We start from the raw sequence: 15,389 nt of genomic DNA, 5'->3' as shown, positions 1-15,389 counted from the left end.
GAGTTAAATCCTGGTTTCCTGGTATTCTGGACACAGGCACAGATCACAATCAGAGTGGAAACATGAAATAATCTTGAGCAGAGAAAACCCCTGTACAGATATCCCTGGACAGAGGAAACCCTCGCTTCTGTTTGTCATCTGTAGCATCTGTAAAATCTGCTGTGGTCACTATCCTGTTTAGTATTAGCAAGTTTAATTTCCAGAGGTCGGTTTCATTACCTCACACACAGCAGCACTGATGCATAGTTTTAACTACACACTTTTTTTTAAAGAGAATTATTTCTAAAACAATGTTTGTTTCAGTATGTTTCTGTACCTTAAATCCCAAAGAAGGCCAGCAGTTGGTGTTAGGCAAAAATGATATATGCACAAATGGTGTAAAAGAAGTAAAATGACTATCAGTATGTGTCACTGGTACTCTGCCAGATGAGTTTAGGTCAAACCTGTCCATCAAAACATTTCCCAGCATTTTATACCAGTACAACCACACATTCACACATAACCCACATGCTACTGACACATTTATTGGAGAAGGGTTTTTAACTAAAAATAATTAAATAAAAATAAAAAATAAGAAAGAAATCCCTATTGTATGCCTTTTCCCAAGATCTCTGCACCTGTATATACAATGTGTTTCAAAGCAGAAGAAGAGATCCAGGCTCAGATTTCCTACATGTTTATACTGATCCTGTTCACAAAAAACAGATCCTAGAACCCTTGAAGAGAACTGGTGAACATCTGCCCTGGACTGCATGTAAACATCTCAGAGACCTGATTATTATCAATCCCCATATAATACATTATTTATGAGCGTATGAAGAGAAACCTCACCCTAGCACTTGTTTTTTTAAAGATGATGAGGTTTAGGAAATATGATCCTGTATACAGTAGGTCTTTAATGTACTAGTGAAAACATAACAAGGAAAACAGAAATATAATCATGTCGGGAATATCTATATTTACAGTGTCTAATTAGCATGCTTGTTTTCAGTTGTATTAACAGGCAGGCGATAATAAAGCCATGTGTGAGCATTACCATGCAGTGACCTGTACATATATAATATTATAAATAAATAATAAATGCATGTTGTTGTTATTTGGTAGAAGCATTAGGCCTATTATATAAATGTCACACCATTTATTTGTACCCTGTGCGTTTATAACCACTCGATTTGTATGCCATTAATTAATGTATGACACGTTATTTGGAGTATTAGTTTCTTATGTAAAATAAATTAATTAATTAATGTAAAAACGTAAAAGACACACGTGTCTCGTGACAAGAAATGAGATGAAAATAAATTACATTTTGAATGGAGTGCAGTGCTGAAACGGAAAACCAAAAGGCATTTGGATATTATTATATATAAACCTTAAAAATAGTTTCAAATTGATTATCACTTAAAATGTGCATTTTTTGTCTTTTGTCTATAACTTTATTTATTAGTGGCATTAATTATAAATCATAAATGCATATTTAATTTTTAATAGCGTAGATATAGCATAATTAAAAATAAATAAATGAACCTTATAACGACGGACCTACTTTTTATTCTAGTGATTTAATATAGTAGCTAGCTGTAGAGTTTGATATCAAATTATGCTGCACGGGGGGAAATGCACTCATTCGTTATTAACTCAGTCGAGTCATCATGGGACACATGGATTATTTGTTTTTAGTTATTAGAAGCTTGGTTACTTTAAACCTTATTAATCGGACGGGCCTAAAGCTTTCAGGTATAATACCAACATTTACTGAATGTTCATTTCTACATTGAAATTTAATTAAGAGGTGCACAAAATAGACAGTGACTTTGTGACCCGAGGAAAAAATCGCGGGTTCACGTGCAGGTTTCATTCATCAAGACGCTCACAAATGATCACGTGTTCCCTCTCTGGCTGAGGTAATTAAAATAGGAAAGGGCAGCCAAGACTTCAGGGGGGAAAATCTGATCGTAAATTTAAATTGGAGACAAAAATCTTCTATGTCAAAGGAGCAGAATCGAGGTATTCAGGTAAAAGCGGCTATAATTAGTGCACGAGGCGAGGTGGGCAGGGGTCTGGACTCAAGCGAGTCTGTGTGGAGCTGCGCGTGCTCGTGCTCGTGCTCGTGCAGGGGGCTCGGGTTAGCCAAGGGTCGGTGGGCTCGGCATGTTCCCTTAAGTCTGAAATCACACTGGTGCCTTTATTCACGAAAGAGCGCTTTCCAAACGCGCAGGAGCCCGTGATGGGCATGTTATTAGAGATGCCAAGAAACTGCGTCTGGCTTCATTCGATTGGTTAATTGTTGAAGCTCTCAGTGTTGTTCAGTAGGCCGACCGATATCTGGAAAAGCGGTCTACATTTAAACATTTGGTCTAAGATCAGCGTGCAGTAAAAATGTTTCATTCAGTTGTTGCTTTTTAATTAAATTAAGTGGAAACCTGTTGTCGATTCGACTTTGATTCTGTGACCCGAACTGTTGAACCCGCGTCCCACAAGCTTCATCCGCGGGGAAGCCATTTATTCAGCTTAAATAGAAAAATCGTGGGTTTCGAAGCACGCTGAAAAGGAGGCTACAGGGTGGGATATTTTTTCAGGACAAGTCTTTGAGCCTTTAACTGGCAGTTTGACTGTCAGACAGAGCCCGAGTCTATGTGGACTCCTAATTGAAAGCAGATGGCGTTTGAGGTTTGGCTCTGTGCAGCAACCGTGAGACTGAGACTCTGCTCTTTTCCACTCAGCCTCAGCTCTCAGTCAAGCATACAGGTGCACGGTGTGTTTCTCTCTCACCTCAACCCTTCTGTCCTCACTCAACCGGGAACGGACACGTCTATACCGACGCAGACTGATCCAGAATCGGGGTTTGGTTTGAGCGCGTGACCTGAGCGATGCAAAAGAATTGCATATTTGTGGACGAGCGTTCAGTGTTGAGCGGATGGTTAGGTTGCTTAGCATTCATGCTAACGTTGCATTAGACTAAAAGATACTAAATGATATAGCATATTATAATTTGACGTTACACAATGTTGTTGTGATGTCGGTGTTAATTATACTGGATTGTAATTTCAAAAACATAAGAAAACAGGAGACTGGAAAAAAATAAATAAATAAATAATCCGCTGCATTTTCTGCATTTACGATGTTTCATGGATTACAGGGTGTGTATGTTCAAAACACTATATTAATAATCTTACCGTTTTGTATCCGCAACATAATTTCTTCGTTTAATAAAATTTTGATAACCCATCCTCAGACAATAAGAAAATCAACTGATCAGAAGATATTTGGTTTGCTTTTCAATGTAGTTGAAAAAAAAACAATACTGAAATATGAACACATGTGATTATATAATAACATATTTGTAACATATATATAGTGGCTAAAAGTATCAGCATTCTCCTGTAGCAAAAAAAAATAAATAAAAAATGCTTTATTCAGAATTCATCTCAAATCCCCTGTTTTTATTCTATTTTTTATGCACTAGTCTCTCTGATAAATCACACACTGCCCTGCGCAGACCGAAAGCGCCAGCAGCTCATCAGGATCTTGACACTGAAACGGATATATAGCTAAACACAACGTAATATTCTTCATCTGTGCAATAACGAACATAGATGTAAAATAAATATAGTTCAGTAGGTAAACAGTTTAATGGGTCGGCTTCTTGATTCTGCTGGAGAGAAAGATACTGGCGCTTCGTGACTGATTCAAGATCATTCATGAGCTTTTTAATCTTTAATCATTTTAATAATTTCATTTATATACGTAGCCTATTAGAAGTCTACATGGACATAACTAGTCCAGAAATTGAGATGTCGCCATGTTACTCGTGTAATACGGTTTGTTTTCATTTCATTTGTTTGGTGTTCTTCTGTTGTGGGATTTGGAGAGATAATGTCTTATCTGTTATGTCAAGTAAAATGGTCATAAAATCGACTTGCTCGTTGATATTGTTCTCCGAAATTGCAATTGGGATGTTTTGACATCAAAGCAATGCTGAAGATAATTACTCTTAACTTCTGGTCCAAATCCGTGTGGGGTACGCGTGCATCTAGCGGAAGCATTGGCAGGTGGAGAACCGAATAAATATTTTATTTAATAATAATAATAATAATAATAATAATAAAAATAATAATATCCATTGATGTATAAATTAATACCAAACAAAATGTCCGGACCACCTAAATATCTGGATACAGGAAAACACGCATAACATTTGAGCTAAAAAAAAATTACAAAGAAAAACAAGTGCTTGAAACACTTCAAATCCATTGTCTATGTGTATTGAATATTTTTAACATTTTAAAATTGCATTTTAGCACGGAATATTAAACAGAAACATTTTACATAAATTGTTGCACATATTATTTTTAAAAATGTATATTTGGTGTATGCTTTTATTACCAGCCGCTTTTATGTTGCTGAAAATATGCTTTGTTAATATTTAAATAGCCTAACTTTTAATCTGCTTTGAACAAATGACGAATAGCGTTTCAGTTAATTATTTGAACTTTATAATCAGAAGACGATTGTTAAATCAAGATTTTCTGCGTTACATGCAGTCTATTATTCCTGCGTAAAACAGTTATGGATATTCGTTTCAACCTCATAAAACACTGCAACCTCCGCCTGGCGCGGGACTCAGGGTCTCTCTCAATCCAAGAGCTCGTGCGGGATTACAGCATGGAGCAGTTCTCTTCACCTGTCCTGTCCTGTCCTGTCCTGTCCGCTCGTGAGGGAGGGAGGGAGCTCCAAATCATGCAGATTTAAGAGTACACAGTTCTTCTGCGGTGTTGTTGATGGTGCTATTGACCCCCGTCCCCTTCTGCCTTTTCCGTCTCATGAAAAATGATTCCTGCGCACTGATTGAATTTTATTCCTTCCTGACCTGGCCCGTTCTGTGAGGGCGCCATCAATCTTGGGCTTAACACGACGTTTGTTTATTACTCGGGGAAGGCTCTAATGACTTTTATGAGCATGATTACAACTTTTTTTGTGGGAAGAGAATGCGCCGTGGAAGGCCAAAATTCATTGTGACCATATGCACATGCGCAGCAAAAAATATTTATAAGCTGTAACGTGATTTGTGAGTGTCACGTTTCATATATGAACGCTTACTGATACTGAAACGTATTTTTATTATTATTATTTTTATTATCATTTTTATTAATCAGCGTACATCATGCGTATTATTATTGCCGTCAAATATAATAATAATAAAAATTTTAAAATGGTCCAAAAATTGGTTATGAATATTTATGTTAATCTCTAGAAAGTATGCATATGTAGTGTGACTACTATTTTAAAGTAACATTTTAAACAAACGGAGTATGGGCACATTTAGCGCATACCAACCCGAGGGAACGAGGCAAGTCCGAGACGTTTTGTTGACGCACGCTTGTTAATTGGCCGATTAATTAACCGGTGTAATCACTACCAACTGCTCATGCAATACAAATAAATGTGAGGCAACGAGAACACGTGTGCGTTTGCCCTCGAGGCCTTTGGGCCTGTAACTGGGCCGCAGACTAAAATAAATACATAAAAAATTATTTTGTCCATAAAAAATAATGATAATAATAACAAATATAGGCTGCACAAACTTAAGTATCAGCGAGCTTTCATACACTGAAAATTGGTAAACTCTAAATTAACATAAGTCAAAAATATCACTATCTCTGAATCAACCTAAATACATTAATTTATACCAATACAATTACATTTTATGGGTTCAGTCAGATAGAAATAGATCTTTAAGTTAACAATTGCAGGTCATTAGCTACTTTTTAGAGAGAATACGCATTTAAAGAATACGCCTTTCTTCTTCTTTTTTATTATTATTATTATTAATTGTTGGGAAAATTTGATAATTTAAAAGCCGCTAAATGTTCGTGGCATCACATCTCAATAAAAATTAAGAAGATTAAAATAAAAGATTATTACTCGCTTATTCCCAAATCGCATTTCTGAGTTAAACATACTTAGTGACATGTTTCTTTAACCTGACTGGTGGATAACCATAAATAAACGTCAGAAAATGTACATTAATATAACCTGCATCTTTTATTATTATTATTATTATTATTATTATTATTATTATATACAGGAATTGGTTTACTCTAAAAGCCTTTTCTGAGGACGCTCCTCTTATTTATGTGAAGCCCAGATGCTTTGCCTTCTAGAAGTCCTGCTGAATCCTCTGGTGGTGATTGGAGTATCTTTGGCATGTCTGGTATGATATTAACCAAGCTATGCGCTAGTAAACACGTGCACACTGAACACAAGTGGTGAATTACAATGACCAAACTCGGGTCACGATGGTGACAGATGTCCAGGTCTGCGTGTGGAGTTGCGTAAGAACACATTATAACAAAACACGTCACCTCACAGCAATTAAAATATAAGTTGCATGGCAATATTTATTTTATTACTACCACTGCTACTGCTCTGTAAAAACAAAACCAGCAGCCGTATTTAACGAGCTTCGCCTGGTCTAAACCTAAGAATTATTATTATTATTAAATCACATTAAATAATAAATTAACTAAATGAGATGATACTAAATTAACCACATTTTAACATACTTAAATAAGCATTTTTAATAGTTACTACTACAGATAATAACAACAACAATAATAATACAAATAATGGTAATTGTGATAAGAATAATAAGATTAGAATCCCGCTTTACTTAATTGCGGGCCTTATATTCTTGAGAATTTCAATTGAATTTCAATCACGTGCTATTTCTTATTTGATATTCAATATATCTATTTAGTATAAACAAAATAAGCGTAAAATGTTGCTATATTTTGCAAAACAAAGTTATGTTATGAGTAATAATAAAATCACTAAAACCTAGAAGCTAACATTTAAATAAAAAAAGAAACGGATGAATGCATGTTTAGTATTGCACGGTTCCATAAAATGCTGAAAAGGGCCTGTGATTATTTTCATATTAATCCGCGTGCATGATCAGAGCATTTTTATTCGTTTCTTTGTGCATTTTAGGACGAACGTCTGGATCAAGAAACGTTCAACTGTGCCACAGCAAAGCCGAATTATTTGGACCCTCTTATTTGGATCATTCATGCAGGTAATTGGCACTTTCTCTAGCTTATTGTGCTCTAAATGTGTTATTTCTCTATATTAACACACAGTTGTGTTCTGACAGGGCTCTAAGAAATCAGGCGTAGCCTACTTTTAACTCAAATAGCATGGCAATTTATTACACAAACAATGCAGTTCCTTCAGAATACTTTTTCAACAAAAGGAGATAATTTGAAAGAATATGGCGTTATACATGTTCCGTTCCTTGTTATAGTGGAACACTTGGACTATTAATGCAGTTCAATTTAGAAACACTTTTTGGTGTTTGGTCCATAATATCCGGCTACACTTTAGAAATAAATTACTATATGCAATTTACACGTAATAACAAGTCCATAAACGACTGCTGCACGTCAGCACAGCCCAGCATATAGCTCACAAAAACCAAGAAGACTTACGTGTTATTCGAAGTAACACTGTCCTTAACAAACCAAGATCTAGTTCGGTTTCTGTTCAGTCCAGCACGGGGTAGAGTCGGTAATTATCAACGTGTCTCAGTATCAAGAAAAGGCAAAATCAACAACAACAAAACGAAGAAGAAGAAGAAGAACAAAAAATACTTGTTTGGTCAAAACTTGCTGCAGTCGTACACAAAAGCCCCTGGCGTGCGGTATATGGGCTGACTCGGGGGAAACGACATCTGACAGCTGTTATTCCCGTTCACCGGTGAATTATTCAGACCGATTCTCTGCGACTCGAACATCTCCCGGACCGAATGGAAGTTCTGCTGCTGCGCGGGGTACGTGGCGCCCAGATGACCGATGTCTCCGGCCTGGTTTAGGTACCATGACGCGAGGCGCCCTTGGTGCGCGTGGTGGCCCTCCTGAGGATTCCCGTGGCTTAAAGACGACGTGGTGGTCGTGATCGAGTAATCGGGCAGAGTTTCGTCCACGGTGGTAGTGACGGCCAAGTGGCCCGAGCGATCCCCGCCCGCGTACAAGCTCATGGCCTGCATGTTGCAGTGATAGGTGGCGTTGGAGGTAGTCGAGATAGAGTTCTGGCTGCAGGGCGAGCTGTACACGGACGTCTGATTGGGAGAATAGTTCAGGGACAACGTGGGGGTGATACCTGTCCGTGAGGGCGCCACGAGAGACGGGGTGAGCTCGCCGGAGCTCTGAGGCGAGCCGCGGAGGGAGGTCATGATGTTATCCACGCTGAAGCCCTGCGCCGGGGCCTGGCCCTGGTGGTGATGCTGCTGTTCCCCGGCGCTGTCCAGGCTGAGAGAGCGGGTGGACGGGATGCTGTGCGGGCTACCGCTCGATATACTGCTGCTGCTGCTGCTGCTGTCGGGGCTCTCGATCTTGGGAACGGTTCTTAGCGAGGGTGAAACGGCCTGCGGAGGCGTGGACGAGCCGTTCTCGGTTTTAATGTCCTGAACGCGCACGGGCTGCGAGCCCGGCACCGACTGCTCCTGGTCACGGCCCGTCTGCTGCTGTTGCTGGCGGGAAGGCGCTTCCTTGACAGTTCGCTCTTCTTTATCCTTTGAGGCGTCTTTCTTTTTAAAACGCCGCCGTCGGCGCAAAAAGCTGCCGTTCTCAAACATATTATACGAGTCCGGGTCGAGAGACCAATAGCTGCCTTTACCGGGTTTTTTGTCATCGCGGGGCACTTTGACAAAGCACTCGTTCAGGGACAGATTGTGTCTGATACTGTTCTGCCAGCCCTGCTTGTTGTCCCTGTAAAAGGGGAAGCGCTCCATTATGAACTGATAGATACCGTTTAGGGTCACCTTCTTGTCCGGGGAGTTCTGGATGGCCATGGTGATGAGCGCGATGTAACTGTACGGCGGTTTCACCATGTCCTTGGGCTGCGGCTGTGGTGTGTACGGTCCGTACGCCCTCGCCATGCTGGCAGGGTACTGCTCATGGGCCGCGTGAGAGTACATGCTCATGGGGGCTGGCATCCCGGTGTACCCCCCTCCGGCGGCGGCCCGGTAATAACTTTGGTCGCTGCTGATGTACGGCACGACTCCCAGAGAGTTGGGACTGGAGACGGAATAGCGCGCCTGCATGACTTCTCTCCAAACGGCGCTGGCGAACAACAGAAGTCAAGAAGTCTGAAGCAATCCACAAGTCCTCTTCTGAAACCGGGAATGCAGTCCAACCGAAAGTCCACGCACTGCCACCGTATTTATAAAATATGACTATTGGATCGGTCTCGCGTACTGGGCACCTATGTCTGTCGGAGCGCGCATTGAAAAACTTCTGAACGTCAAGCATCGGTCACTACATAATGCTTTTGCGCACTTCCAATTCTTTCCCCCTTTTGCTGCCAGTAAGACTCCTCCCAATAACATCTAAGCTGTCCAATGGGAGGTCGGGCCGTGAAAGCGAGCGGCCACACACAAGGTTGAAGAAAACGAGAGGTGTTGGGACGTCCCAGCCCACCCTAGCCAAACACACACTTCTCCAGACCCTAAAGAAGCATACTCTCCTCAAACTAGCCAGCGCCGATACACACCAGATTGAAAATACGTTAATGATTATAATACAACAATTAGAAACGTGTGTTTATGAATAGTATTGGATGTGTACCTGAACAATCTAACGCAATAATACGTGTGTGTGCGTGTGTGAGAACTGATTTATCACACTTTATTTTCCTTTCATGAATTATTCTATTAATTACTAATTTATAAATACACATTTAAAACAAACCTTAATCGATAGCTAGCATAAACAAGTGCTAATAATAAACTGTATTTCGCACCTCCCCATTCGAAGCTTTGGAGAACATTTGATTTAAAATAATTAATATGGGAATTAGCGTAAATAATCTCCGGCTTCCTGCAGTTTTAGTGTAACACTGGTTCTTCATTAACACTGGCTGTTAGTTAAAGTCTCAATCCACACGGGTGAGTGGATCAAAGCCCATCATCCCGGGCTGAGAGCTCATTATGCTGGAATTAAGCAAATGAAGACACTGGAGAAAGAGCCCAGGTGCGAGCGAGATTAAAGCCCTGGGAAACAAATAAAGCAGAACACGTCACATGTGTCAGCTCTGCTCAGACTCATGCATCCTTCACCTCGGAGCCTCGGAGCTGTTTCAGGACACGCCAATAAAAGCGGTGTCTTCATCAAATGCTTTACCGTCATAGCGCTTTAAACAAAGAAGGATTTACACTGTCAAACAGAAAAAAAGTTTGTTAATAATGAAAGAGATAAACGCTTGTTCAAGCTCCTTTATCAAGTGTTCATAAAGCGGGCCTACACGTGACAAAGTGAACGCTGACTCGTACTGTCGCGCGTGTTATTTCGAGGTAAAAACCCAAACACCGCCCTATTGAGGGACATGCATCCGTTATGAAAATAGGATCGGAGGAGGGACACAACACTGTGAATGATAATTGTGAGGCCAAATCGCGGTCACAATATCTTCGTAATCCCCCACAGGTCGCTCTGATTAAGTGACCGTGGACTAGCTGATACTTCACTGGTTTCTCCTTACAGGGACCCGGGCATGAACCTTTTCTTGTGCCCCAGGCTATTTGTTCAATTCAGTGCGTGCCTCTTACTTAACCCCAAACTCCTGCCCACCCCGAACTCCCATTCCAGCCAATTCCACCAGCTACCTCTGGATAACGCGAAAACAGCTGCTAAAAGACGCATCTAATGGTGAAGGAAAAGAAAGGGGTTAGCCGTGATCACTTGTTAACAAATCAGATACATTTATTTATTTATTTATTTATTGATGTATCTATAGTCATGTGGTCTTTTGAAAGGGTAAAATAAAATGAACGTTTAAAAAAAAAAGTGTTAAGCTACTTTACTCAAAAATGTTCACTTTAAAGCTTCTATATGTTTGTAGTCAATTACAGACTGTAATACGTTTTTGTAAATAAAATAACGTTCTCATGTTATTTAACAATCTTTTTGATGGATATTTTTATTTAATCTCATGTGCATGACGATACTCGGGTAATTCTATATTTATATAAGTAGCGAATAAAACTGATTATCTTTGCTATCTGAAAAGCGGACAATTTTTGAGACATGCTGTAATATTGATTTGCACGAAAACAAGAACGATTACAATTTACAGTTTTGTCAAATGCTTAATGTGTTCCGCTAGAACCGAACATTATTTCTCTTTCGAAAAATAATTTATTCAAACTTAATATGCAGACTTATATAGAAATAAGCAACAGTATGGGTGGTTTTTGTGTGAAATTGTCCTCTCTGGGGTTGTTAAAGCATCGGCATCCCAAATAAAAACAGCAGAAGCTAAAAACTGTATACAAAGATGTAATCATTCTGAGCAACCAATAAAGCAACATTATTATTATTATTTGTATTATTATTAAGCATTTGATAAACGTATAAAAAAGTAAAATCACATAAATACAATAATATTTTAGGCTTCTGGCTAGTTTTGGCATGACTGTCCGAGAGGAGAGGAAGTCTGTGGTGGTCACAGAGTAAAGAAACAGCCTTAGCGCCCTCTTTCGATCACAAATGACAGGTATACAGAGTTTATCTCATAGACACGATTATTACACATGTATATAAGTTTTACAAAGGTAGCTTACAAAAAAGTAAAGTAAATATACATTTAAAAAATGAAATCAATAAAACTGACAAAAAAAATTGATTAAAAATGAAAGACAATGGGGGGGGGGCTTATTTCAATGTTGATTTAAATGAAAAAATAAATAAAAGTAACTTTTTATAAAAATGTGCTTCACAAAAATAATAAATAAACTAATAAATTTACTGTTTTTGTGGCAGCAAAATATAGACCTATGTATACATACATATGCATGAAATGGAATTAGTAACAGACAGCATTCGTGAAATAATAGGATAGAAATGCAAAAAAATAAATAAATAAAATAACCCGCTGTTCTGTTCTAGACTCAAGTGCCAAGTCATTCCAGAAAACACAAGAATACATTTTATTAACTTCACACTGCCTCCCCCTTGAGTTCATTATGAAGATTTTTTTTCCTCGAACAAATAATCTAGTGACATTCAAGTTTAGATGCTTTTCAGTATTTGAAAAGGACAAAAGGACTTTTAACTTTTTAAAAACTATTTCAATATAAGTGTGCTTAATCGTCTGTGGGAGAGTGTGAGACAGTAAATCACCATGACCCCATTTCCATATTAAACACGACTCCACGTGTAAAACACTGTTACCATGGTTACACATTATGTAGCCTACATTCTAACTTGAATTAGACTTTATATTTCATTACTATTATTTAATTCTTAATTGTATGAATTCATTATTGCACAACAATTAATGAATGTTATGAATTAATTATCGCGTGACAGCTGCAGACAGCTGTAGGGCAAAGATATGATTTCATCTTAACACTTTTTACCAGTGCATCCAGTCCTGCTCCTGAAGGACCATCATCCGGCGGAGGACAGATACCAGTCAGAAGTGAATATACCTGTTGCTATACCTGATGACTCTGGAGGGAGTAGCCCTTGGGATCTGTGTCTATAATGTGGCCGTTTGAAGGGAGCAATGAAAGCAACGCGATGGTGATATTTTGAAGGCTGCGCCCTCTAGAGCTCGCATTGAGACACAGCACACGTCATTCCCTCGTTATACTACAGTTTTTGCCCGTTGCTTGAACACATTTAGCAAAACTTCGCTCATTGTGCCAAAACTCTACACACAAGTAAACATGACACAACACTGGGAAATATACCATTCACATCTGTGTCAAAATGAAACTCTAATATCAAAACCTAACATTCCTTTGTCAAAGTGTAACTCTGATGACAAAATGACACATACTTGCATCATATGTTTCAGATCAGGGGGAACACACTAGTCTACTTTATATAAAACACTGCAGTCTTTGATTTTCACTGTTTATTCAGAAGGCATATTTTAAGGAGGCACATTTTCAAACAACCAACAAAGCAAATAGGCCTGCTCAGTATTGTACATTGTAGCACTGTACATTGCAGTAACATGAATTCAGATAAAGCCAAAAAAAAAAAAAATATATATATATATATATATATATATATATATATATATATATAAACACTATACTGTAAACACAGAAAATCATGGCAATTGTGCATTCGTGGGCTCATGGATCCCGCCGTCTGTTGGCCTCATTGACATCGCAAGCAATGTCTTCTCCCGCTAGGCACCGGGGAAAATCCCCTTGCACGTCGAAACCATCCATGGATTGCTGTCACCTGAATGTCACCACAGTTCCATCACCTGCAGAAGAGACATGCGGCGTGTGGGTGGACTCTCTGCACAGCTTCCCTCACAGTCAGGCCATGGTTGATCACTTGCTCCACCAAAGTTGCTCTTATATCATCAGAAATAGGGGTCGTTGCATGCCCTCTTCGACCTCCTCCTCCTCCTCCTCCTCCTCCTCCTCCTCTTCCTCTTGCTCTTCCTCCTCATCCTCCTCTTCCTCCTCATCTTCCTCTTCCTCTTGCTCTCCCTCCATCCATGCTTGCAAAGTTCTTGAAATGGCTAAACTGAGGGCTTTTTGTAGCTGGCTGATTGGTGTTCAGTTTTGCAAGTAAGTGCCTTCAGTTGTGTATTTGAGTGGTAGCAATTACCCGATGTGTTTTGTATTTTGGATACACGTGTTTTCCAAACGGCACTCCGAGATTTCATTTTTGAACGACGTGTGTTATGTATGAAATAGAGTGTAGTATGCAGGACCAAGTGTGTTGCATAAAGGAGTAAGTGTGTTGCTGAATTGCAACTAGAGTGCAAAGCAGCGCTTGTGTTTAAGGTATGGGTACATGTGTTTGAGGTATGGTAACAAAAGTTTCAAGTTGTGTTGCTTTAGTCTAAGCATGGGTCTATAGTGTTCAAGCAAGGGGCAAAAACTGTAATACATGGAATGTTACCATTGGTCTCCCTCATCCCATTAGCTGCCTAACAGTTGCTGCAAATAATTATGCATGTTCTCATTTAGTCTTTTAAATATGCTTAAATATATACCACAGGGTCTGTTGAAAGCTTGATTCTGATTAGCTGAGGCATGTTCTGAGTTGTGCAATATTTATTAAGTAAACGCGAGGCTATCTAGTAGTTCCAGTTGTGTCGACCGCAAATAACATTACAAAATTACTCGGTAAAGTTAGATTTAGGTTTGACATTCGCTGCATATCTGCAGCATAAATGGCTGCCCACTGCTCCGGGTGTGTGTTCACGGTGTGTGTGTGTGTGTGCACTTTGGATGGGTTAAATGCAGAGCACGAATTCTGAGTATGGGGTCACTATACTTGGCTGTATGTCACATTACTTTCAGTTCATATTCACCCAGACTGCTTAAGGGACCGTCTACATATTTACCTCACGTTACAAAACGAAGTCAAATAATTCATTTAAATTACAGTTTCTCTACATTGGTTTGTCTCATTTCTTGAAACAGAAATTACATTCTCAAAACAAAATGGACTAACCTCCAAACTACTTGGCAATTGTTCACCACATAATTGATTTTCTCATTCATTTCATCAAATTACAAATGTCTAAGTACATGTCTCAATGTCTTAGTACATCTTTGCAAATGATTAAGTACAGGTAGCCTACATTTAGCACAATTTCCAAGTGAATAGATCTTGTTGTTTTAAGCTGATTGTTGATTCTCAGTCTAATGTTTTTTCGCTGCAAAACGTGTCAGTGTCATTTCATTGTTTAAGTCATCACATGCACAATAGTCTGTCCAATTGTCAAACTTAGTCAAGGACATAAAACCATGAATACCATATATGAATCCTTGGAACATTTGATAGGTTTATTACAGCAATTGACAGTCAGGTGAAACTAGAACTTGACTAACGAAGGAGGAGTTACACACATCTCAGATGACCAATCAAACAGTGTGTTTAGTTACCTGACATGTGCTGTCCATGACTGGGAATGCTGCCAAACATGTATGTAAAGAGCTTGACCATGCAGGACCAGTACAATGTCTGAACATGGAGGCACCAGGCCAAGTAAATGAACAAGGACAGCTGCCTGCTCGAGAAAGAGAAAGAGCAAGAAGAAGAAGAGGAGGAGGAGGAGTAAGGGAGCGTGGCGGTGGAATAGGGGGAAGAGGTAGAGGAGCACGAAGACACCATGGGGTCCCAGATTAAATTCAGGCCACAATTACAGACCACGTCATCAACCTAATGTGCCTCGCTCTATAGTCTCCTCCAACATCCAAACCTTTCGCAGGGGAAACAGGTATGTAGTCAGTCAATGATGGAATTATATATTGCATAGGGCAGGACACTGTGCATAGAGCAAGAAATATATATATTTACACATTTACCTATTCAGTTAGTGTGTGTGTGTGTGTGTGTGTTTTCTAC

At 39.3% G+C, this 15,389-nt stretch overlaps 1 protein-coding gene across 1 annotated transcript; it reads right to left on the bottom strand.

Annotated features, from left to right (window-relative positions):
• Positions 1-7,185: 7,185 nt before the first annotated feature.
• Positions 7,186-9,342, bottom strand: LOC128024353 (forkhead box C1-A-like). Its single transcript, XM_052610714.1, has one exon. It carries the CDS (start codon positions 9,101-9,103, stop codon positions 7,661-7,663), a length of 1,443 nt encoding a protein of 480 aa, XP_052466674.1. The 5' UTR covers positions 9,104-9,342; the 3' UTR covers positions 7,186-7,660.
• Positions 9,343-15,389: the final 6,047 nt, after the last annotated feature.

This window comes from Carassius gibelio, chromosome A2, assembly GCF_023724105.1.
Source record: "Carassius gibelio isolate Cgi1373 ecotype wild population from Czech Republic chromosome A2, carGib1.2-hapl.c, whole genome shotgun sequence".
Lineage (NCBI taxonomy): Eukaryota > Metazoa > Chordata > Actinopteri > Cypriniformes > Cyprinidae > Carassius > Carassius gibelio.
This window is presented reverse-complemented; position numbering and strand designations above follow the sequence as displayed.